Genomic DNA, 24,638 nt, shown 5'->3' on the forward strand with positions numbered 1-24,638 from the left:
GGCAATTGGGACTCGGGCTTGAATGAGAGGACCAACCAGTCTGATAGCTGTGAGCTGGCAGTAGCAATTGGATGGCTTTGCACGTACTGATAGGCAGGAACCTGGCCATCTTAGAGACTTTGCTTTGGGGCTGGGTATCTGTAAAGTGATCCTGCAGAGACAGATAGGCACCAAAGCAGCTTCAAGGATCTAAGCAAGCATACTTACTAAAGCCAGTGACTCATGTCCATACAGAAAGTGCTCAGCTTCTGATTCAGTCCTTTATTATTTTAAACTCTTAATTAAGTCTCTTTGAACCCACAGGTGCAGCAACTTACTGATGCATATTTGTTTTCTTTTATTTGTCACAGGATTTCATTTACCAAAATATTTTAGGCTGGTGGTTGAGCTAGAGATATTCCAGGGGATTTAAATGTTTTTTTAGAAACTCTGACCAGCTTTGGTCATTTTCTGTTTATAGGTCTGGGACTATCATTTTGTCACCTAAAAAGCTCCATCAAGATCAGTTTTTCTCTCTGGACTTTAGTATGAGCGTACATTTGTAAGTAGGTCTCTGATGGATGGCTAGACCACTTCCATTCCTATTTTACAGGTTGATTTTAAATTGATTATGTGTTTACACCTGTATTATTTTCTATTTTAACTAAATGATTTCTTATGCAATAGTATATATATATATATATATTTAATTTCCATTAAATTGAAGTTTTGAATATTCAAATGAAAAACATTAAGAAAATGAAATTTGGTATATCTGTACCAGTTTTCAGATATATACTATTTCATGAGAAATGAATGTAATATCCTATGTAATGAATGTAATATCCATTTGCAAATATTTTCATAGCTTCCAATCGATTAGCCAAATATTTGCAAGTTTTGAATATGAACACATTAAATTTATGTTCGCTTTCTAATGAATCAGTCGTACAACTATTTCAGTCACTGTTCCAAAACCACCGCTGGTGCACTGATTTGTTTTATTTGCTATAGCTTCTGTGAAGTTATTTTGCCACACGTGCACTTAAGTTAAGCTTACTAAGTCATTTCAGTTTTAGTTAAGCTGTTTCATTTTATGATTTCTTAAAGAACTGACTAGAATCCGGAGAGTTATCCAAATCACTAAACTTCAGTCATTGTGTTCTTTGTGTATCAATGATTTTATTTTTTTAATTTTAATTTTTTTAAAATCCAAATTAATTGGAGGGATTGCAAGTGATATTTTGTGGATTGAATATTCAGGGCAAGAGATATAAGAAAGATAGTTGACAACTGTTAAAAATGTTCATCCTTGTTTTGGTAGAGGAAATTTGAATCCATCTTTCCTAATTGCAAGCTGATGTCCTCATCCATGAGTGAGCAGAGAGAACACTGTTGTACTTTTTGGGTATTATTTTATTAAATATGCCTGGGATCTAAATATAACAACGCATCTTGTATCAAAATATTTAAATGTTTTCTGGTCACAGAAATTATTGGAAAAACCTCAAATGCTTTTCAGAATTTTTGGAGAAGGAAGCAAACAAGCTGAGATATCGGTTGTGTGGTCTCAGATAAATATGCACAAGGTATAAATAAATTCTCTAACTTTTAGATTAAGCTTTAATGTCCATTTCAAAAGCATTTAATGCAGCTCCTCTGTTTATTTTACAGTTTAGCTGGGAAAATTTGCAACTGTTTGTTATACTCTGATCTCCACTTGGAGGTAGTGCTATGCAGACTTTCTGAAAACTGGGATTTCTGCTTATAATAAAAATGTCCACTATTGGTTGAATGAAAATAATTTAAATTTAGCTTAAGTCTAGCATTCCTTCTTGTTTTCTTACAGGTGACTGAAGGTGTCTAGCCACTAGGTGCTGAGACTTGTGGGAACTTTAAGTGGCTAAAAATCATGGCTTATGCTGAAATGTGTTCAGATTCATCCTGGTCTTAAAATATTTTTGAGACATGCCGAGTTGTGGTATGTTGAGTGTACCATGCTATAGGTGAGGTACCAAGATCTCTCCTTCCCTTCAACCACAGGACTCTCCCTAATAATGCTGGAAGTGAAAATGAATCATTTATGAGCATCAGTAGACACATGGGTGGGGCCTCTTTGTAAACTGGTATTTTGTTGATGCAATATGTGTGACAGCCTTTTAGTTCTGAATATAAATGTTACTGAGAGGAAATTAGGTTGGTTCGCAGAGATCAGCCAGACCTTGCAGTGCATCTTGCTGAGGAGCAGGTACCGCCAACCAGCACTGTGCTTCAGATACTAGTACATGCAGGAGGAAAATGGAAGGTGAGTGCTTTGAAACTTTACTATCACTAGACACTGGACTGAGAAAGGAAATAATTAAACAGTCAGGTGTAAGTACGTAAGGAAGTGTAAATATTGCTGTGTGGAATCAAGACAAGGGATTACCTCTAAGGTTTAGATTTTATTATATGTGGATTTAGAAAGAAAAGAGACATTTTTGGAAAAAAAAAAAACAACAACACAAAAAACAATAAAGGAAAAAAGGGAAAAAGAGAGTTATGGAGAAGAAGCGGTGAAACAACAGCCATTTCTGAGAATAAGAAAGAGCATGGAAAAGAATGTATTTTATTTCCAGCATAAAATAAACAGTAATAGTTTTCAGTATTCTTATGTTAGAATCAATTATTTCACAGTAGTTACCTGAAGTACTCTCTCTGGAATGAAGGCAAAATGTGAATTGCTAGAGAAAACCCGTTGACTGGTATTAGAGGTAGGGTTTCTATCAGAGAAAGAGAACCCATAAGAGATGTGAAATTGATTAGCCTTTAGTATTTTCTCTGAGCTGCCTTTGCTTAAGAAGGCAATTGTTAGCTCCTTTGTGATCCAGCCATGATAGTTAACTCCGATAAGAAAACTGTGGGCTGACTTTAGACAACTTCCCTGGGAAACATATAATATCTCAACTCCCTGATGTTCCAGTTTAGCTGGATTCATGAGTCAATGAAATGTAGTTGTCCTGGTTTATAAACTCCTCCAGAGGATGGGTGAGGATCTATCAGGTTCTTTCAGTCAGTGACCACAGGAATTTGTCATGTGTGCTGTAACCACCTCTAATCCTTCTGTTCAACCAGAACACTTTGCATTGTGGTTGACAACTCTCATTAAGATACAAGATTTTCTGTGATTCTGTTAATCTTTCTTATTCAGCAGGTATGATGCACTCATGAGCAATAATGATGCAATGCATTGCTCTGTTTTATTTTTATTTTTATATTTTTTATTATTATTTTTGATAGTGTGCATGTTTTTAGGATGGGTAATGCCTAGGTCTGTGTTTCTTTACTGATCCTTGCTGAAGAGCTGAATGACCAATTCTTTACCAAATTTCAATGGGTAGATGAAATATGATATTACTTTGTTTCAAGGAAAAAATCTTTTTTTTTTTTTCCCTTCCCCAGACCTTCCCTCCCCAGTTCATTTAATTTATGGTTTACTTAAGAATGCGATCCTGGGAAACTCAATTGGTTTGTGTTAGAAGTGTCCATGTCCCGTGGGCTTAGCTATAAGTCTTCTTTTAAGTGAATACACCCCTGGTTCTGGTGGCAAAAACTAGTTTCCCCTACATACCAACTGTCTATTCAATTTAGCACCAATTTAGCTAGAGAAATTGCATTGTTTGGTTGTACTGCAAGTTTAGCAGGACCAAACTTAATCTTTCAGAATTAAAATAATATCCAAGTCTTTGTAGTTCTGTGAGCCCAGTTTCCAAAACTGCTGAGAATTCGTGGCTCCCATCGCCTTCAATTAGAGTGAAGCACTTTTGAAAATAACATGTTGTATGCAAATAAGTAAAAATGAATGTTGCCACCCATCCTTCTGGCACCAGGATCATAATTAGCCCTGGGAAATGGCTGATATCCAGGCAGGGTGCCGGGGGTGTGGTGGGGGCGGATCATCCAAGATTTTAGTCAAGCTAATCACAGCATTTAGGATAGACTGTCAGCATTTTTTTTAAATCATAATTTATGAATATCTCCTTTTCCATCAAGTTCCTCAAAGATGTCTCAATTTGTGTAATAAAATGGGTGTCTCCAAGCCTTTTATAATTTTGGGAAATGTAGATAGAAACAACTATGTATGCATGCATATTCAACATTATTTGCGATTTGGGGGTGATATTTATTCACACTTTTTTCATAACTTATTTGGAGTGCCATTTAAGCCTTAAAACACATGCATTTGTTATCAAATATTTTATTTATTCAGTTTGCTTTATTATTTTCTTCCAACTCTCATCTGATAGCATGTGAAAAAAGTTTGCTGTTTAGATGTGGTTGAAAAGTAACTATGTCAAAAGCCAGGGCAAAAAGTCTTTTGGTGAGACAAAAGACAAAAGTCTTTTGGTGAGACTACTACAATATAGAACCAATCTTTCAGGTAGAGATACTAATAAGTGTCCTTTGACATCAGTTATTTATAAAGCACAAAGGTGCTATATAAGAGAAGTGAAACTTGTAGCACAGCTTTGATTTATAAAGCATTATACAAGTTTCTACCTGCAAGCTAAGGAAGTGGTGAACTTCTAAGGATACTTTTATGGAACTATGTCTCCATATAGTTTCTCAGTGTTGCCGAAATTTGAACAAACCCTTGACTGTTTGTTTTTTTGTTGTTGTTGTTATTTTGTTTTATTTTTCTTTTCAAAACAGTTATCTGTTTCATCTATCTCCTGTTTCATGTAATCTTGACCTCATCCAGTGATGTGGCCTCAATTATTTGGTTTTTCTTCTGTATTTCTTTCTCCATCCTGCAGTCATCGAGCTTGGAGATGTTGACCTGAACTGTCCTTCCAACTGCCAAATTCATAACACCCATTTCTTCGGAACTGACAGACAGATAATAAGGAGAGGGCAAGCCTTCAACTTTTATGCTCGCTTCCATAATCGGGAATGGGATGACTCCATGGATCAGGCCATTTTCACCGTGGAGACAGGTAGTCACACCCAAAATATGTGTAGTCTTTCTCAGTCCATTTCTGGTAAGTAATATTTCCCATAGTCTTCAGTGATAAATACTATCTACACATTCATTTTCTGAGTGAACAGACTACCCTCCCCTAGCTAAGGCAGTGCTTCTACCATATAAAGTTTTCTCACCCTGCTATGAAAATTACAAGTGAAAAACAAATCCACCCTTTGGAGCTTTAAATTGCAAATGATTGCTAAACAAATTACTTGTTTTTTACATGTGCTTTGTTTACCCTGATTGAAATTGTACTTATTTTCCTGAAAAGGCCTCAGACCCTGCGAGTCAAATGAGACGAAATGTACATTCCCAATGGGCAGATGTCTAGATCAAACCTGCTGGAGTGCTTCCTACAAAATTCATCAACCAAAATGCATCAGTATTAGTGTGTTTCCTCCCTCCAATGCCTGCATTGGCCGTTATATTCTCAATATGCAAATCACATCTTGTGGTCACACATACCAGCGATGTCTTGGAGATTTTTATGTCCTTTTTAACCCATGGTGTGCAGGTGAGAACTCCAGTGATATTGAGATAGTTTTAAGAAAAATGCTAATGATTAATAAAAAATGTTGAAATTATTAATTACTTAGCTGGTAAGTAAGGGATGAAGTCACAGAAATCACAGGAAATAGAGAAGGATTTTTTTTGTTTCTTTTTCCTGTATATTCAAGGCTGTCTCAATCCAGTGTTTTGATTTAATTTCTTAGTGGTAGTACTGATGTGATATAATTTTCTTTTCTCCACTTTTAAAATAGCTTGCCAGGAAAAGATGCTATGTGCACAAACTGAAACAAAGGAGATTCTGTCTGAACATCAGGAAAAACTTTTGTTACTATACAGGTGAATGAAGTATTGGCACAGGTTACTCAAAGAGGTTATGGAGTTTCCCTCCTTGTGTATATTCAAAAGCCATCTAGACATGGTCCTGGGCAACCAGCTCTGTGTGACTCTGCTTAAACAGGGGAGTTGGACCAGATGACCTCCAGAGGTCTCTTCCAACACCATCCATTCTGTGATTCTGTGATATCACCATGACAGCACAAATACGAATGAAGTTCAGTAAATCTGATTTGAGAGGCAGCCAATTGTGAAGTTTTTAAGACTTTGCCAAAATCATTAGATGGAAAATATTTACATTGTCCATTGATTTGATCAGAATTAAATACCAAACTCTAAATGTAGTGTTTGACTCCTAGGATTGCTTAGGGTGAAGACAAATTGCAAGCTCTGTAATTCAGGTGTATCACAGCAGAGTGAGGCTTAATAAAGGCAAAACCTAGAAGTAAACATAAATGAATTAAATCTGCTTAAAAGCATATGTTTAAAATAGATAGGAAAAGAAAGAGGGATCCAGTGAAATAGATAAAAGATATATAAGTGCTAGAAATGAACATCTTGTCTGATAGCTCTTGCATCTTTTCCAGATGACCCTGTATATATGGACAATCAGGCTCAAAGAGAAGAGTATGTTCTGAATGAACATGGCATACTGTATGAAGGAGTTCACAAACATATTACCTCTAGACCTTGGCACTTTGGACAGGTATATTTTGAAGATTTGTTCAGAAGTAGTTGTCATCCATATAAGTACTAAGGAAGTGTTATCCATATTTTGCAGAAATGCATCCTATGTTATGGAGTACAAAAGATTTTTAGGTCTAGTCCAGAACATGCGTGCAATGAAAGAAATGTTTAAGAACGTCTCTGTAGCTCAAATAACTACAAGGAAGTTTTCTGTAGTATAGAATTATGGAAACATCAGAATGTTCTTGGAAAAAGAAAATTGTGCTTCTGAAGTTAAAATGATTCAATTAGTTAGACATAAGCAAGGATAACATGCTTTTTAAAAGAGACTATCTATCTTTGATCTTCCTTCAATCAGACAGACAACATCATGCAGACTACTAGAAGCTAGACTTAATTTTAAAGAAATGGTAGGGGAAGAGAGAGGGAAGCTCATATACATGAGAAAGACTGCAGTATTGACAAGAAAAGTGCTTTTTCAATGTTAGAATACCATGATGTCTGTGTTAACTTCTCTTTGATCAGTTTGAAGATGGAATTCTAGATATCTGCTTGAAGATTCTAGACATGGGTGCAAGTTACCATCACGGCTCTGATCGAGACCATTGTTGGCGCAATGATCCTGTGCATGTCAGCATGGTGGTAAACCACATGGTAAGAACTAATGGTGCATGACCTTTGAATAGATGGGTCACACTTTGTTTTTTTTTATAGAAGGATAAATTACACTGTAATGAAACAGTACAAGTAATAGGGAAAATCCTTTTTGTGCTCAGATTCACAGGAAAAAGTAACTTGTAGCATTGATCTTTGATAATTTTGTGAGATGCTTAGGATGTGAAGACATGGTCAGGTATTTGGAAAAGTTGTTTTTCTTTTCTCTCACTAGATAAGCAGCCATACCACTAACAGCATAATGAAGATTCCAGAAAACAATGATTATCTGAAAGGAACAAAACCATTTTCCTGGAATGGAAGTGTCCCTATTCTTCAGCAGTGGTATAATGGCAGATGCAGACCAGTCAGATATGGGTACTGTGGGTCTCTCGCTTCAGTAATGTGCACAGGTATGATATCTCAGTCTTTCCTTACCTAGCTATCCAAATGAAAGACAGAAAACCAGGATTAGAAAATTCTGACCCTAAATACTACTGCAAGCATATTCCTCATAAGTATTTTACTAGAAAAGAAATGGAGTATTTTATCTTGTTTTGATATGGCACGGCTGCCTACACAGTGTTTATTATCAACCTGTTGCTTTCCTATAAACTGTGATGAACAAGAAGAAAAGTGATACTGTCCTTTTTGACCCTTATGCAATGTAGCTCTCAGTATTGCAGTTTTTATTAAAATACGGAGCAAAAACAACCTCACAGAAGTAAAAATTTGTCCTTTGTGTGAGGCTTGAAGGATGAGTAAAAACACCAACTTATGAAGAGGAATAAGACTTCTACCACTGTCTCGTCCAAAACACAAAAGCAGCAAGCTTTTGCTACAAAGGAGGAGATAATAGTGAACTAAATGATATGGAGGAGGTGGGAAGAGTTACAATGTTACACCATTTACTTCCTGAAGCTGCTTCTGTATTGAAGAAAATTAGGTTGATACTATACAGACAAATCTATAAACACTATACTATACTTATAAAAAGTATGGAAATTTCTGACTAGTGTTTTATTAATGCAGGGTCTGGAACATTATTTCTGTATTTACAACAGGTGTATGTATTGTTTGTTTGTTTATTTATTTATTTTTATGCTGGAATAATATTGAGTCATTCCTTTCTGTTAGGCTCTTTTCAAGTTACTTTTCAGAAAAAAGAAATTCTGAAGACAGAATTATGACATCCCAAATGTTATCTCCTATGCATTTTGTTTATATAATGGCGAAGTAGAATGCAAGATAATTATTTACAGAATAAGTAAAAGGCTTGTTTGATTAATTACTGTTTATAATGGCTCTCGATTTTCTTTTTTCCCTTACAGTGATGAGGTGTTTGGGAATTCCAAGTCGTGTTATCACAAACTTCTGTTTTCCATGCTCAAATGAGAATCCCCTTGGTATCAATGAGATTTTTGACTGTACTGGAAAAAACCTCTGTGGTAAAGACAAGCTATGGTAAATAAGAAAAAAGCAATAATATATTTTGGTTTTGTGAAAAGCTAGATGATAAGAAGACTAGTGTAAATCTAGCAAGTCAGTACTTTGGAATTACATAGCCGTTCATTTTCCTATTAATGTACTTCAAAAGCATACAGTCATTGAGGAGGCAGTCTGTTCAATCTACCCTTAAAAACAATAACAAGAAGAAAAAGCACACTTTTGAGAATTGATACTATCTGCTTATCCTTCTCAGTTGAAGCAATAGGCCATCCATCTCAGTAGATGCAAAAATATTAAGTGAACATAAAATTCAAAGAAAAATTTATGATAGATTAAAATTATTATCCTTGGTCATAATCACTTGGTTGATAATTATGTTGTCTTCCTGGGGTTCCTTACCATGAATCGCTTCATTCTTGTCAACCTTTCAACTCACGTTCATATAACTATGACATTATAGCTTATCAAAGTACAATTTGTTGTTTTTACTCTTGGTCTATGTTCATAGTTTAACCGCACCAGAATTTGCTTGTATCCAAGCCTAATCTGTGAGAGCTTTCAAATAATTTTTTGATCTTTCCCATGTGAAAAATATAAGATCAAACTGAAATGCTAGGGGAAAGAAGATCCTATTTTGGCATTTAAGTCTTGAGGGTTTCTTCTTTGTTAGTCTGTTAAAAAGACTAGGACAGTATTTTGTTTGTTTGTTTGTTTGTTTGTTTGTTTTCTCTAAAGAACTGGGCAGAAAATGATAGGAAAAATTGACTATTTAAAGAAAAGAACTGTGCTGGCATATTATCAACTGAAACAACAACAACAAATAAGCAAAAAGATAATGGGTTATAAAAGGAACATTTTGCAAGCAGGTTTGCAGGATTCAGGAACAGATTTTCAGTCTTAGGGATACAAAGCAAAGCAAACAACTCCTGTCTTGAAACATCATTAACAATGCTAAGACAGAACTATTCAGTTGCTTAAAGGTTCTCTATGATATTCTTTTCCTCCATAGAAAGGCATTGAACTTATTGACCCAAGTGATGTTTTTAATCCTATATTCCTCCACCCTACAGGCGGTACCACTGCTGGAATGAATCTTGGATGGCTCGCAGAGATCTAAATCAATGCTGTGGTGATTGGCAGTGCCTGGATCCAACACCTTTGGAAACTGGCAGAGGTAACTAAAAATGTTTCCTATGATTGTCATCGTTTGCATCAGCTTATGTTTTTGTTTCTATACTACTCAGGTTACATCCTGTTATAACATTTTGGTTTTCACCTGGCTTAGGTTCATCTTGCAGTGGTCCTACATGGGTTCGAAGCATCAGAGAAGGGGAACTGGACTTGGACTATGATGGTCATCATATGTTTTCTCGGCTAAATTCGAACTATGTTGGCTGGCTTTCCCAAAACAATGCCAAAAAAACAAAAGTTTTCTGTGACACTTGGCCATGTGGACAACATCTAAGCACTAAGAGTGTTGGCAGCGAGCAAATGGAAGATATCACTGGGAGTTACAAATATGAGCTAGGTATGATGAAAAATCATTAAATGGGTTAGAGGCAATTTAAAATGTTAACTGTACAAAATTTTCAAAGGAATTTGTCCTGTGTTAAAATGAGTAGAACTATTTAAAGGTTGCCTTCCTTCCTTCCTTCCTTCCTTTCCTTCCTTCCTTCCTTTCCTTCCTTCCTTCCTTCCTTCCTTCCTTCCTTCCTTCCTACCTTCCTTCCTTCCTTCCTTCCTTCCTTCCTTCCTTCCTTCCTTCCTTCCTTCCTTCCTTCCTTCCTTCCTTCCTTTTTGAGAAAGAAGGGAAGATGCCTTTCTGTTGAAATAAGATCTAAGCGTATTTAGATGAATCAAGGAAAACAATAGCAACTGCTTTTATTTAATACCACTGTTTTTATGTACGTGATTTGTTCTCACCTATATACGAGTTTCAAATATTAGCAGACTTTGGATAATCTAACAAAATAAATTCTTTTAAACCCAGGATTAAATTCTTCCTTATTGACTCTTGCACTAGCTCTATCAGGAAATATGCTCATGTACTAATTTCATGTATTATTAGGACTTCCTGTTGTTATCACTTTTGGTTTACTGATTTTCATTTTCCAGGAATGTAGGGAAGAGTTCAATCAGCAAAATTGCCTAAAAGAATGTAGAGTAGATTAGAGCTGGTTGTAAAAGTGCAAATTTTGTTTCCTGAAAAGGAACAAAAAAACCTTCATTTGAATGTTTTATCTCACCTTTTGTGAGAAAAAAAAATGAAACCTCTTGTGGCTTCATTTTCTGTTGGATTTGTTTAACACCAAGCCACCACATTATGTTTCAGGAAGGAGTAGGAGGAAATTTAATTATCTTTATTATTTAGGTAGATATTCCAGACTTCCAGAAGACTCATTATCATGTATCTCCTTTTCATAGGTTCTGTGAAAAGCAAAGAAGCCTATTACCGGGCTTACAGAAGAATTCACCCAGGGTACTGCAATGCTTCCAACTGTCATATAGATAGGGAGTTATCATCTCTGAAAAACCCATTTTTGAGTGACAGCGGTATTAACATGAGGCTAAAGATGACTAACTGTCCAATGTATGGTGAAGATGTCCAACTGCACTGGCTGCTTGAAAATTTGCGTAGTGAACCCAAAACCCTGAAGTTTAATTTGTGTGCACAAATAATAACATACAATGGTTGCCCAATGGATCAATTTTGGAAAGACAGTGTGTCTGTTACATTGGGTCCGAGAGAAGGTAAGAAGGTGGATTTGTCTAATGCCCTTCTGACCACAGTTCTTTTCAGGAGACAGATAGCAGACAAGAGACCGACAATCTTCTATAGGAGTAGTGGAGACTTAATACTCGTGGGAAGTGAAATTAATACAATGTTAAATATTGATAGCTGAATTGCCTTCAAGGTGATCCCTCAAAAATCAACACAATATATACTCTATGTGTAATCAATTACATGTATAGTAACAGGTTAACTGTAGTCTTTGCTTAATTTCTCAAGGTTTAGAGATTTTGATGATCATTTAAAACTTCTTTCTGTTAAAAGTTCAAGTCTGGATTCTATATTCAATACAAAAATAAAATTGCAGATGCTTATCATAAAAACAATTCATTTCCTTTAGCCAGAAGATATTAGTATAAAATATCCATATTAAGCACTGAAGTGATTATTTCCAGATACAGCACAATATGCTGGGAAGTGCAAAGGTGTGTCACAGCATAAGCACTTGTTTTAATAGTTACCTCTTTTCATGAAAGAAAAAGATCACTTTACTTAAGTCATATCTATAAGAAGAAAATTAGTTCAAGATATTTACATTCTGTTTTACCTAGCTTTAATTTGACTACATTCAAATTATTGCTTTAAGAATTACATCGGAATTAAAGTTTCAGAATTTAAGTAAATAAATAAATTAAAACTTCCCTATAAACACACTAGTATAGTTAGAGTAATCAGAAAGTATGCAGCTGGATGTTGAAGGTAGCAATGTATCATCCTAAGCCAGAAAAGTTCATGTCTGGTTTCAGAGATGCTGTGATAGCTTAATATTTAATTAAACCATTTTAATTGCCAGTTAAACTTTAGGAGGAATGGAAGTAGAATATTAGCCAAAAATAATTAAACGAATAAATAAAAACTTAAATACATTTGTTTTACAGTGAAAAAAATCCCACTGTGTATATCATATAGTCAATATGGACCTTATCTCTGTGATCACAACATTATGAAAGTAGTTGCTGTCTCAGATCCAGAGTGTGGAGAAGTTCTGATGGTTAGCAGGGATATTGTGATCAACAGGCCACCTGTTATTGTTAAGGTAAAGAACTTTAACTGTGCACTTTGTGTTCTAAGGAACAGTTATGGACTCTTATTGTCCACTTCCTATGTATAATACAGAAAAATGTGGAACTCGTTTTTGTTTGCTTTTTAGCAAGATCAGTGTGATTATAAGTGTATAAAAAATTACTTAGAGTGATGCCTAAAGATCATAGAAGTAAACCAAAAAGAAACGTGTATATAAGTATTAATATTTTTCTTCTGTTTAATTTAATGCTAATTTTGTGAGGTTAAAAAAAAAAAAGTGTTTGATATTTTAAATATTTATTTGTTCATTTGTTTATTTTTTACTAGCTATTGAGCCAACCCAGGCTGAAAGTACCATGTACAGCAGAGATCTCCTTCTGCAATCCTCTCCAGGAAGATATGAAGAACTGCATAATGACTTTAGAAGGCTGCGGTTTATTCAAAGAGCCAATGACCATTGAGTAAGATCATCAATTATTTAAATGGGGATAATATTGGGGGTTGACTAAGGTCTGCTAGGTCAGAGCAGGTTTTGAGGAAGATGATAGTTATGATACTTCTGGTATTTAGGATCTGAACATGATTTTATGCCCCTTAATACTTTGAGACTCCATTACAAGACTCATTCTTCTTGAAACTCACAGTGTTGGCAAGATATGCTGTTCCTTCATTTTTCTTAAGTCTAATCTGTGTGTGTTACAAATTTATATCTGAAAGGGAATGTACACTTTTATTCACAAGAAATTTTAGCTGTGTCCCCCAGCCCTTATAATCCTATTGAGTTTATAAAGATTTCCTCTAAATATTCATGAACTTGCATCACTTATGTAAACAATTAGAAAAAGACAGAAATAGTAGCGTGCATTCTAAGCTCACAACAAGTTAAACACAGGAAACTGGAAATTTTCATGATGCTATAACATCCTAGGAAAAGGAGCTTTTCATTAATATGCATTGCTGTTCTTCATGACAAGGACAACTGACAGAGGTATGACTAGTTTTGAAGGGAAGCAACTAGGAATTGTTCTCACTGATGATAATGAACTTGGTACCACAGAGCTCCTTGATCCAACTTAGATGACTGGAAATGCGAAGCATCATGTATATCTTTGAGGCAGAAGGGTACTATGTTTTTGAAGAATTTAAGTAACTTACTTACTCCCATACAGTATCATGAATGGGTTTCCAGTTCCAGTTCCAGAACTAACAGTGTGAGTTTTCCGTGGGCAGAAGTAACAAATCTTTTGAGACAGAGTGAAATGGTTACCACGCTATTCACAACACAGGATGATTTCGGGAGAGCAGGGCAACTAACAAAGTGGTCATAGCAGACTGTCTCTGAAAACGTGTCATAGCAATCAAAACATAAAATATGAAGTCATATTCTAGTGTTTCAGGTCTTTGAGCTACCTAAGGCTCTAATTCTCTCCCTCCTCTTGGTGCAGTTTGGGAACACTGGCTTCCAATCAGCAGGCACGGACTATTGTGGAGTTCACACCATACAGACTGGGCAGCCACCGGCTCCTAGCCAACTTCGGATGCCACAAATTTGCCTACTGCAAAGGATGTGCCAAGGCTGAAGTGTGTAATCCTGTGGGGCAGAACGGCTCCCTGCCCGTGGGGCAGAATGGCTCCCTGCCCGTGAGCCAGAACGGGTCGCTGCCAGTTTGTGAGAATGGGTCCCTGCCCGTGAACAGCTCTGGGCCGGTCCCTGCAGGGGACCCTGGGTTCAACTCCATGTGTGAATACATATGCATCCCTGTGTGCAACCCGAACTGCAACCCAGGGGGCCCGCCTGTGTACGACTTCGTGTACCTTCCTGCGGGCCATCCCTTATGCAACACCATCTGCAATCCAGGCTTCAACCCAAACATCAATCCTGGTTTCGACCCAGGGTGTGATCCTGGCTTCCGAGTTATATGCGAGACCATGCCTCCCGCTACGTGTGCCCCGATGCCTCCGCCCATGTACGGCTCTATGCCGGTCCCATCGTCCAACCCTGTGGGCCCCCCTATGCCACACGTGGTGTTCGAGACAGGGCCCACTCCTGCACACCAGCCTGGAGGTGGAGGGGGGCCGATGTCCTATTCTGTCTCTGTCCCGGCAAATAATGCGGTGAGTGCCCTGCTGACCCATTTCATGGCTGGCCCCAGTCCCACTGCAGCAGCCCAGGCGGTCCCCACCCATCTGCAAACCCACCCTGTGTGCTCTCCAGTTGCCAACACTGTCGGCAGCCCCATGCCACCGCCTGCAGCCATTTCAGTGCCAGCTGCCTCCCTCTCCCATGTTGTCTGTGGCTCCGTGCCCTCTCCCACAGCCCAGCCTCCCTGTGGCTCCATGGCCACCCTTCCGACCCAGCCCTTGAGTGCCCCAGTAGCCCATGCTGTGTGCTCCCCAGCTCCCTGCCCTGAAGCTTCTCCGGTGCCCCGCTCTGCACGTAGCTCTACCCCTGCAGGGCTTCACCTTGCGGGCTCCCCAGCCCCCCGCCCTGTGGGACCCCCAGCAGCTCACTCGCTGTGCTCCCCAGCCCCCCGCCCTGTGGGACCCCCAGCAGCACACTCACTGTTCTCCCCTGCCTCCATCTCGGTGGGAGCTGCAGGGGTCCGCTCTGCGCGCTCACCCACCCCTTGTCCCGAGGATTCGTCAACCACCTGCTTTGCATCTCCCCCAACTCCCCGGCCTCTGGCAGCTGCCACAGCCCGCTCCCTCTGCAACCCTTCCTCTCGCTCGGTCTCCCGGGCTGTCTGTACCCCAGGGTCTCGCTCCGTCTGTGGCCCTCAGTGGGGGCCATCCTGCACTACCACCACCACCACGTCCCGCTCAGGCTCCCACTCCACGTGGACTCCAACCTCCCGCTCAGCATGGAGCCTCACAGGGCGCTCGGGCTACATCCCCTTCTCCCGCACCTCCTACAACACGCTCACAGGCCCTCCCTATAGCTCCTTGTCCCGCTCCTACAACACTTTGTCCCGCTCAGCCTACACCACCCTGCCCCGCTCTACCTCTCCCTCTGCTTACGCTACCCTGCCTCGCTCTGGCTCGCGCCCCACCGGAAGCGCCCTGACCCGCTCTGGGGCCCGCACCCCCTGGAGTCCCAGCAGGGGTACTCTCTCCTACTTCAAACGCAAATACCTGTAATTGAGGGCAACCCACTGGGGAAGAGCCAAAGTGAGTGAATTAAAGTCTGTACACAGACACTTTGAAAAAAGGTTAGAAATAGGGTGATGGAGAGCAACCTGCGTAGTTCTGAATATTTGTCCAGGCATTTGAGATGTGTTGGAAAGCAGGCTGCTAGCCAACCCTTGAGAAGTGCATTTGATATAATGTTCATGTGTCTTGAGATACAGTCCAGTGGAAGTGACAAATGAACGTGCTCCCCCCGGAGCCGTAGTGACAACAGCTGCACAGTGCAAGTAATCGGACTAGCTTGCTCAGTCAAGCCCTTTTATAAATGATCTGCTTTCATTCTCTTTCCTCTTGATTTCTTGCAATGTGTATTTCTCACAACCCCCTTGGGCTACAAGGCTCGTTGCACATCTCCCTCCCCACATGAGATGTGCTGTTAACTGGTGTTCTGCTACCACAGAGGTGGTAGAAGGACCCTCATGACATCTCCCCAAACACACCATGGCCCTCGAGCTCTGATCTCTTTGTGGCTAAGGTCAGTTCTGCATGCACTTGTATTTCCTTAGTTATAAGGTAATGAAAACTGTGGTGGTCATGAAGTAACTAAATCATTGCAAATCAACTTAAGTGTTCAGAAAAAAAAAAAAAAAGAAAAAAAAAGGAAAAAAAAAAGAAAAAGGGAAAAAAAAAAGTTAGTATGGTAAATTTGGTATTACTACTCTGGACTTACTACCAGTCCGGTATCAGGAAGAAAGGCCAGAGTAGAAAGGCTGAAAAACTCAATGAAGATTTAATGCCAATTAAACAACATCGGCTTTCACAGCCAATGGTTTTCTGTAAAGCATTTCCCAAAGTTTTCCTCTTATATATTATATGCATTTAAGTTTACAGTACAAGCTCATGTTCAAAGCCTGTGCTTTTGTGATTCAATATAGCTAGGGAACTTTTGTCACCAGACTTGAAGTAGAGAAGGAAGTGTGATGGTATCATTTCTTTCCAACACCTAGCCCTTCCAAATGGACAATTAAATGAAAGTTAACTGGTACCATTTCAATGCTAACCTTCTCCTTTTCTCTTTTCTCTTTTTTTTTTTTTTTTTGGTATCAAATAATATATTGTCACAAAGGAACTGTCCCTAAGTTTTACCTCTCCTTTGTCTGACCCTCACAAGAGCTTTGGATTTGGTGACACACCTCCCACCCCCCCATTGTTTTCCTCTAGTGCTGTTATTTTTAGTAGCAAGTGTTAGTGGGGTTTTGTGGTTAAATAATTTTGCTGGTGCTGCAGAATCTTCAATAATGTAGTGATAGTATCTCAGTAGTATCACTGTAGTTCACACCCCTGTGTTTTGTGATGAGATTGAGTAACCTTCTGGGGATTTTGAAAAGGCGAGGTGTCAGATGCTAGTTATGAATATACCAACTGTGCCAATTACATAATAATTCTGAGTATGGTAGAAGTCTTTTCCTGGATATTGTAGTGCAGTGTTCAATTCTGTGGCACAGTTCTGTGACTTTTTTTTTTTTTAATGCAGTTTCAGTAGTTCCTATTGGGTATTTGCTGACGATTTCTTTTCCTGACTGACAATAAAAATAGAAATTTAGAAAAGAAATCCTGTAACTGTGTTTTTTTTTCTTCTTGTAATATTTCTTCAAAATGGGGGGAAATATTCTCCAGAGGCACTAGAGCGTGAAATCATCCTTCCACTGTTTCTGTTGTATGTCCTCTTTATTTACCTTTGGTTAGAAATCAAAGCTCCAAAATAGGTTGTGAAGTTAGGGGAAATCTACAGATTTCCTATTTTACTTTAAATACTCAGTTTGGTATTTAGATAAAAAAATCAGCCATCTTCTTTGCTCACAGTAAAATGTTCCACTTACACATGCTGCATGATTTTTCCCTTTGCTTTCATGGTCTGTGAAACTTATCATCCACATAAGTGCCAAACTGAACAAATCTTTCAGCGAAAGAGGAAGAAAGATAAAAGATACCAAAACTTATGACTTTTTTTTTTTTTAAGAAGCTTTAATAATAAATGACAACTACATTATTATGAAATAACATTTCACATTTCTTGTTCCACTTGTGCTTTGACTGCTCTGATTTTTCCCATTTCTGAGAAGGAGCATGATTCCATATGCCAGAAACTCCAAAGATTTGTTCCCAACCTTTTAATGTCACTGGAGTTATACAGTGTGTGCAAATACTACTCCCCAACCCTTCTTGCTATATATACCAGATCACTGTTTCTGAAAACTGTAGCAAGTTGTTATAACTAAAGCCATAGAAGATAACAGAATTCCTTTAAAGTTGTGGTGGTTTTACCCTGCTGGGCAGCTGAACTCCACCACAACCACCCTCTCACTACCCCTTCTCACCAGAAAAGGGGGTAGGAAATATTATGGAAAAGGCTCAAGGATTGAGATAAGGACAGGGAGAACACACCAATTATTGTCACAGGCAAAACATAGGGAGATTAACATAACTTATTGCCTATCACTAGCAGACTAGAACAGTGAGAACCTAAAAGCAAACTAAAAACACCTTCCCCCCATCCACCTTCTCCTACATCCTTCCTCCACACGATGCAAGGGAACAGGCAATGGGGGCTGCATTCAGTCCCTAACGCTTCTTCTCCACCCCTCCTTCACAGTCACTCTCTGCCCCTGCTCCATGCAGGGTCCCTCCCACGGGATGCCGTCCTTCCCGAACTGATCCGGCGGGGGCTGCCCACAGGCAGCAGCTCTTCAAGAACTGCTCCCACACGGCTCCGTACCACGGGGTCCATCCCCCAGGAGCAAACTGCTCCAGCACGGGTCCCCCACGGGCGGCAGCTCCCCCCAGACCCCCTGCTCCTGCGTGGGCTCCTCTCCACGGGCTGCAGCTCCGGCCCGGGGCCTGCTCCTGCGGGGGCTCTCCATGGGCCGCAGCCTCCTCCAGGCCACATCCACCTGCTCCACCGGGGGCTCCTCCACGGGCTGCAGCGTGGAGATCTGCTCCGTGTGGGACCCATGGGCTGCAGGGGGACAGCCTGCTCCACCAGGGGCCTCTCCACGGGCCACAGGGAAACTTCTGCTGCGTGCCTGGAGCACCTCTTGCCTTCCTTCTGCAGACCCTGGTGTCTGCAGGGCTGTTTCTCACTCCTTTCTCCCAGCTGCTGTTGCACAGCATTTTTTTCCCCTTCCTTAAATCTGCTCTCACAGAGGCATAAACAACATTGCTCACTGTCCCGGCTCTGGCCAGCGGAGGGTCCCTTTTGGAGCCAGCTCTGATCTGACATGGGGCAGCTGCTGGGCTCTGATCACAGAGGCCATCTCTGCAGCCCCCCGGCTGCCAAGCCCTTGTCATGTGAACCCAATAGAAAAGTTTAAAATGATTCTAACACTAACCAAATTATCAAGAGTGTTCTCTTGATATTTACCTGCAATAACAACAGGTAGTTATTGTAATAACTAATATGTAGTCTCCTAGGAAAGTCTATTTTACTGCCACATATCCATTCAGGGAAAGAACAAAATTAAAGAAACAAACAAACAAACAAGCAAACAAAACTTTTCACACAAAAACAACTACAAAAAGCACTCAAACCCTGGATTTAAATTACCTCTTTCTTAAAAGTTTGAGTGAAGGGCTCCAACCTATGTTTTATAAGGTATTTCCTATCACAAGAGGCCTGTTTTAAATTTCCACACTTTTTTTAAATTTTTTTTTCCTCAAAACTGACATATTTGGCTGTCTGAAATAATTTTTCTTGTAGTATAATGCCTTTTTTTTATTTTTTTTTTAATTTTGTAAAACATATCGCAAGGCCAGCTCAAACATGATAACTATCATAATCAGATATTGAATACAGTACTGTACTATTTAAATGTTCGGGGAAATATTTCTAATTTTAAACTCAATTCAGACATGTTTTATTTATGTTTTTGAGCAAAATTTATTCACTTGTTTCTAGGCCAATGAAGATGAAAAAGGCAATTTCACATGCATTACTATAGCTGCCCTTTCTATGATTTAATATAATAAATAGGAGTACCAGAATTTATTTTTTTGTGCAAAAGTAAAACAGTTATATTTCTTTCAAAGATGAGACAGAATCTAGTAGGCAATAATTTTTAGTTTTCATCACTAACTGTTCATTAAACCTTCTCAAGTCTTTAGATGAGAAGTTATGAAGATTTAGCTGCAACTTAATAGTTTCAAACTTTAAATGCTTAAGGTTTCTATTTCCTTTGACATTTGCTAGTTACATAGCATAAAATGCCGGAGTGAAATGTGATTCATTTGTATATATTCCATTACGTGCAAGAACAATATTGAAATTTATAACTCAATGAACCAATTTCCTACCAAGCATTATTTATAAAGGTAAATTAAATTTGATATATTGTATCAGACACAAAGATTAAATCAGGGAAACACTATATTCATTTTACTTAGTGTTAAAAACAAACAAAATCATTTGGATAATAGACTATGAAGTGTCTAAAAAAATGGAAATGAAGCATCCTGACCAGGAAAAAATGTGAGAATATTCAAAATGCAAAAGTAAGAAAAACTTTTTTATTTTCTTTTTGTTATGCAGCATTTTTGTGTCATTCATTGTACATTTCCATTATATCTGAAATTTCAAAACTATTTTTTCATATTGCGTATGGAGGAGTGTTTTTTTTTTAAGAGAAAGTCTTCAAACACTTTATAGACTATCCCTTATAATAAAAGTGTATCCTACTGAAATGTTTTACAGGCATCCCAGTTCTTTTTCTCTTTTGTTGTCTAAGATGGGAGGAATTTCTTTCACTCCTTTGTATGTTCTTCCTGGATGATCTTAAAGCTTTTAAAATCTTCATTTTTGAATGGCAAGGTATGTTATGTAATAATCACACGTATACTTATTTGTATTGTATAATTATCTGGCTCTGTGACTAACATCAGAATAAAAGTTTTGTGCAGGAGACCAATGCAAGACTTAAAACAAAGTGCTCCCAGCCCAAGCATCAAATACGTGTATGACTGAGCCTTTGTTACTATTCTGTTGCTAGTTTATAGTAATAATTTATAGTAATAATTTGGTCTTCTACCACATTCATTTGGATTTTTAATCTATTTCTTTGAGTTACACTAACTGACCACGCCTGTCCAACTTTTCAACTAACCAAAATTTTTTCCCTGCTATGCTCTCCTGAGAAAAGTTGAATTTGATGGCACTTTGTAGACTGCATTAGCTATTTGAGCTATTTGAAAGTGTATTTTTACGTATGTTCACTTCCAACCATCGTATATCTAAACTGCATGTGTGTTTTCTCCATAAGGTGTATGTTTAGTACAGGCTATCTATCAGTGTTACTTGGTTTGAATAAAGAACATTCACTGGTAAATATGAATCAATTACAAAAAAATAATAAAAATAAGATAAAATAAAATAAAATATAGAAAAAGAGCAGTAATCTGGAAAGAAGGGAAAACTTTTACTGTATAAAGAAATGTTATCACTATGCACCATTTCTTTTTAGCAAATCTCTTCTGTGATTCTGGTGATCTCTGATTACTTGTACTGAATATCAAATCCTCAAATTTTATTTAAGCTATAACAGAATTTCATGTTAGCTTTAGACTAATAAGAAATAGAGGAATGTTGATGTTTGAGATAAATATTACTAGGAATCCTTGCTACTCCAATATATTTAACTATGCCAGCGAACCTAATCCATCATCTGCAGCAGTCTTTGGGTCTAGAGATTAGATTGGATATTAACTCTGACCTACAAATATTTTTGTTCCAGCTAAATGTTGCCTCTTGATTTTCTATTTTTTTCTATGTTCTATGTTTTCTATGTTCTAATTTTTGCTTATCTTCTAATTTCATTGTGGCCTTTTTTAGCTTTCCTCCCTTTTCCATGCAGGTAGAACAATTAGAATAGCTAGAAGCTGCTCAGATGCAAATATCAAAATCTCTGCAACAGCTTTCAGTGGACATTTGAGTCTCTAATACGGAATTCTGTCTTTGGAGCACAAACAGAGAAAGAATATTGATTTTTTTTTATAATGATCTTGTTTCTTTCCTCTGGTGATCTCAGTTGATTGTATAATAGCGTGAGTCATTAGGGGTCCGACTGCACATTAGCAGAATACTAACATGCTTTTTCTGCATCACTGACTGAGGCCATTTGCCAAGGACAATGTCAAAACAGAAGGAATGACAAACAGGATTCATTGCGAACTGGTCTGTAACAACTTCACAAAGAAACTTCATAAAATGAGATACAAAGACTATGGATCAAACATAAATAAGATGTAGAAGGGTTATCCGATACATGAGGCAAAAATTAGGCACTAACTGCCCAAACAGTAAATTTCTCTGTCTTGGGAGGGCATTTCTGGGGATGAATGACACATTCACCTTCAGTAAGTAAATAATCAAATGGGAAACAGCTTCTTGATGGAGATGTTCCAGACACTTGATGTTTGTAATTTAAAATAAAAGTTTAGTTTTGTTCTGATGATTCTCAGAGGAATGGATGTGGCTTTTCCTCTGAGAGAGGTGCATAATCCCCATAGCATAAATTTTTTACACATGAAGATTTCCTGAATGGTTTCTTCTTGACTGTCTCTAAACAGGTGAATTCAAACTGTTCTAGCTACCTGCCATCCTTTGCTGGCTTCTGGTGTGGGCCACCAACATTCTCACTATCCATGTAGCATCATATTTTTGATTTATTTTAAATGAGTGATTGAAAGGGAAAAAGTTTAACCATTAACTGCTACACTATTACGTACAAGTACTTTTTACAAAAGAAAAAAAAGACATTGCCTGCTAGGTAGAGCTTTCCTATTTGACTCTTCCCATACAAACTGGATTTGGAACTTTCCTCCTTAATTCCCAGGAAACATATTCAGTGAGGAAAAACATAGGTCAGTATTTTGTTGATGCAAACCTTGTAGTATGAGATAACTGAGCTACTTGCACTGTAGCAAATGAAATTTACAGAAGGAAGGTTGTCCAAATCAGTCATTGTGGGTTGGTTTAACTACTGAACGTTTTCCTTATAAGCCATGGCTACCCCAAAGAGATGAAATTGTCACCTATCCTTTTATGAAGATGGTAACTATTCTGATGTCTGAAGGGAAGTTTATGCCAATGAAGTATGAAAGGAGTGAGGACTTTCAAGCAAATGCAGGTGTTCATATGAATATAAATAATAAATATAAACATGTAAATACTCTTCTTCCACAAATATATTCATCTCTCAGTTACTTCCTTTAAAAGCTTGATCTACATGCTGCTACTTAACAAGCTTGTTGGATGATGGGGGAGCAGCAGATATTGTCTTCCTGGACTTCAGTAAGGCCTTTAGCAATGACCCTCATAGAGAAGACTCCTCATGTTTCTGCTGTTTCAGGAGTCCAATGGACTTGAGAGACAACAAGAAGATTCTCCCCATAGAGAAGACTGGATGAGCAGACAGTGAGTTGGATTGAAAACTGGCTGAATAGCCAGGCCCAGAGTGGTCTGTGGTGCAAAGTCTAGTAATAAGCAGTGTACCCCAGGGGTCAGTACTAGGTCCAGTCCTGTTCAGCATCCTCATTAATGATCTGAATGATGGAGTAGAGCGTCATCATTTGCAGATGACATGAAACGGGGGGGGGGGGGGTTCATTCACCAGAGGGCCATGCTGCCATTCAGAGGGACCCTGTCAGGTTGGAGAGGTGTGTTGACATGAACCTCATGGACTTCAACAAGAGGAAGTACAAAGTCCTGCACTGAGGAGGTACAACCCCAGGCACCAGTACATGCTGGGAACCACCCAGCTGGAAAGCAGCTCTGCAGAAAAAGACCTAGGAGTCCTGGTGGACGAGTGAGAAATGTGCCCTGGCCACTAAGCAGGCCAACAATATTCTTGGCTGTATTAGGCAAAGTATCACCTGCAGGTCAAGAGAGGTGATCCTTCCCCACTACTCAGCATTGGTTAGGCAGCGCCTGGAGTACTGTGTCCAGTTCTGGCCACCCTGGTATGTGATTCTGTGACAAGATTGTCTATTGGAAGCTTTAGTTTGTAAGTATGTACATTTTTTGAGTTGTCTTTAGATGTAATATTTAGATTCTCTATCTTGGTGACTGAGCTTTGTAAAGCTGACAAGGGAAATCATGGTAAAAAACATCTCCCAGATACTGTCTTTCACGATGAAATTGTTTTTACTACTAAAAAAAAAAAAAAGTACTTCCATCTGCATAAAATGAAAAATTCAATAGATAACTGTTAAATATATGACAATTCCTCACAGCATCAGTCTGCAGGTATTCAGTCAATGCAGAGTAGTCTCAGTCATTTACAAGGGACTCCAGCTCCATTAGTCCTGCTACTACCATGGCTAAATGATCAACATGCACAGGTTTATGGACAGAGAGGTGTTATTATCTAGAGAACAGGCAAATCTTGAGGATAATGACTTGAAATTATTTGTAAATCTTCATTTAAGATGAAGTGGTAGAAATATTAAATAGTTTATACTCGTGCTATTTTGGTTATAGAGAAGCGCTTATAATTTAACTTCCTTTATTTCTCCTGGTTATTTGTTGTTTCAGTAGAATAACTGATTCAAATAATTTAAATGAGGGAGAACAATACTGCTAATAGTACTAATAAAAGTAACAAAAGACGTTGTTTGTTGTCTTAGGACACAGGTAGGAATAACTCAAAATTTGACAACCTATACTTAACAAAACCAGACTTTCCTGCGTTAATTGAAAAATTAAAGAGGCAGTCTTAATTTGCATTCCAAACACTAAAATTCTTTTTTGCCAAGCCTTTATGTGAACACAATAGTTTTGTCAGGAACTATTAAAGTGTAAATTGTAGCTAATAAACCCCCTAATATTATTATTCTGAGAAAAAGAACTCTTCCTTAATGAGAGCTCTGGGTACTGCCTCATTATTTGTCACAGTATTGTGTTTGATTAAAAAATAATGAGATTTAGGAAAAAATCTATTTGTATTTGAGTTGCTATTACAAATCATGATACCTGTCTTATAAATCTTTGTTAAGTGCACCTAACTAAGATAATGTTTAAGATAGCAAGAA

The 24,638-nt window shown here is 38.3% G+C and overlaps 1 protein-coding gene across 2 annotated transcripts; it reads left to right on the forward strand.

Moving 5' to 3' along the window:
• The first annotated feature begins 1,958 nt into the window (after window positions 1–1,958).
• Window positions 1,959–16,235, forward strand: LOC106042218 (protein-glutamine gamma-glutamyltransferase 5-like). Of its 2 annotated transcripts, none has more exons than XM_048080914.2 (13): window positions 1,959–2,284; window positions 4,776–5,000; window positions 5,256–5,498; window positions 6,415–6,533; window positions 7,040–7,168; window positions 7,404–7,581; window positions 8,500–8,632; window positions 9,688–9,791; window positions 9,903–10,145; window positions 11,042–11,368; window positions 12,287–12,444; window positions 12,759–12,892; window positions 13,877–16,235. In XM_048080914.2, the coding sequence occupies exons 1-13, from the start codon at window positions 2,278–2,280 to the stop codon at window positions 15,567–15,569; spliced, it is 3,693 nt and encodes a 1,230-aa protein (XP_047936871.2). In that variant the 5' UTR covers window positions 1,959–2,277; the 3' UTR covers window positions 15,570–16,235. The 2 variants fall into 2 exon arrangements, with proteins under 2 accessions (XP_047936871.2, XP_066848846.1); XM_066992745.1 differs by having other exon boundaries at window positions 1,967–2,284; window positions 4,776–4,955.
• The last annotated feature ends 8,403 nt before the right edge of the window (window positions 16,236–24,638 follow it).

The sequence above is a fragment of the Anser cygnoides genome, chromosome 2, assembly GCF_040182565.1.
Source record: "Anser cygnoides isolate HZ-2024a breed goose chromosome 2, Taihu_goose_T2T_genome, whole genome shotgun sequence".
Classification (NCBI taxonomy): domain Eukaryota; kingdom Metazoa; phylum Chordata; class Aves; order Anseriformes; family Anatidae; genus Anser; species Anser cygnoides.

Excerpts from the sequence above, each read along its gene's own strand:
- LOC106042218 (XM_048080914.2), top strand. Across the intron at positions 7,582-8,499 it reads CGCTTCAGTAATGTGCACAG|TGATGAGGTGTTTGGGAATT; the intron begins GTATGATATCTC and ends TTTCCCTTACAG. Across the intron at positions 12,893-13,876 it reads AAAGAGCCAATGACCATTGA|TTTGGGAACACTGGCTTCCA; the intron begins GTAAGATCATCA and ends CTCTTGGTGCAG.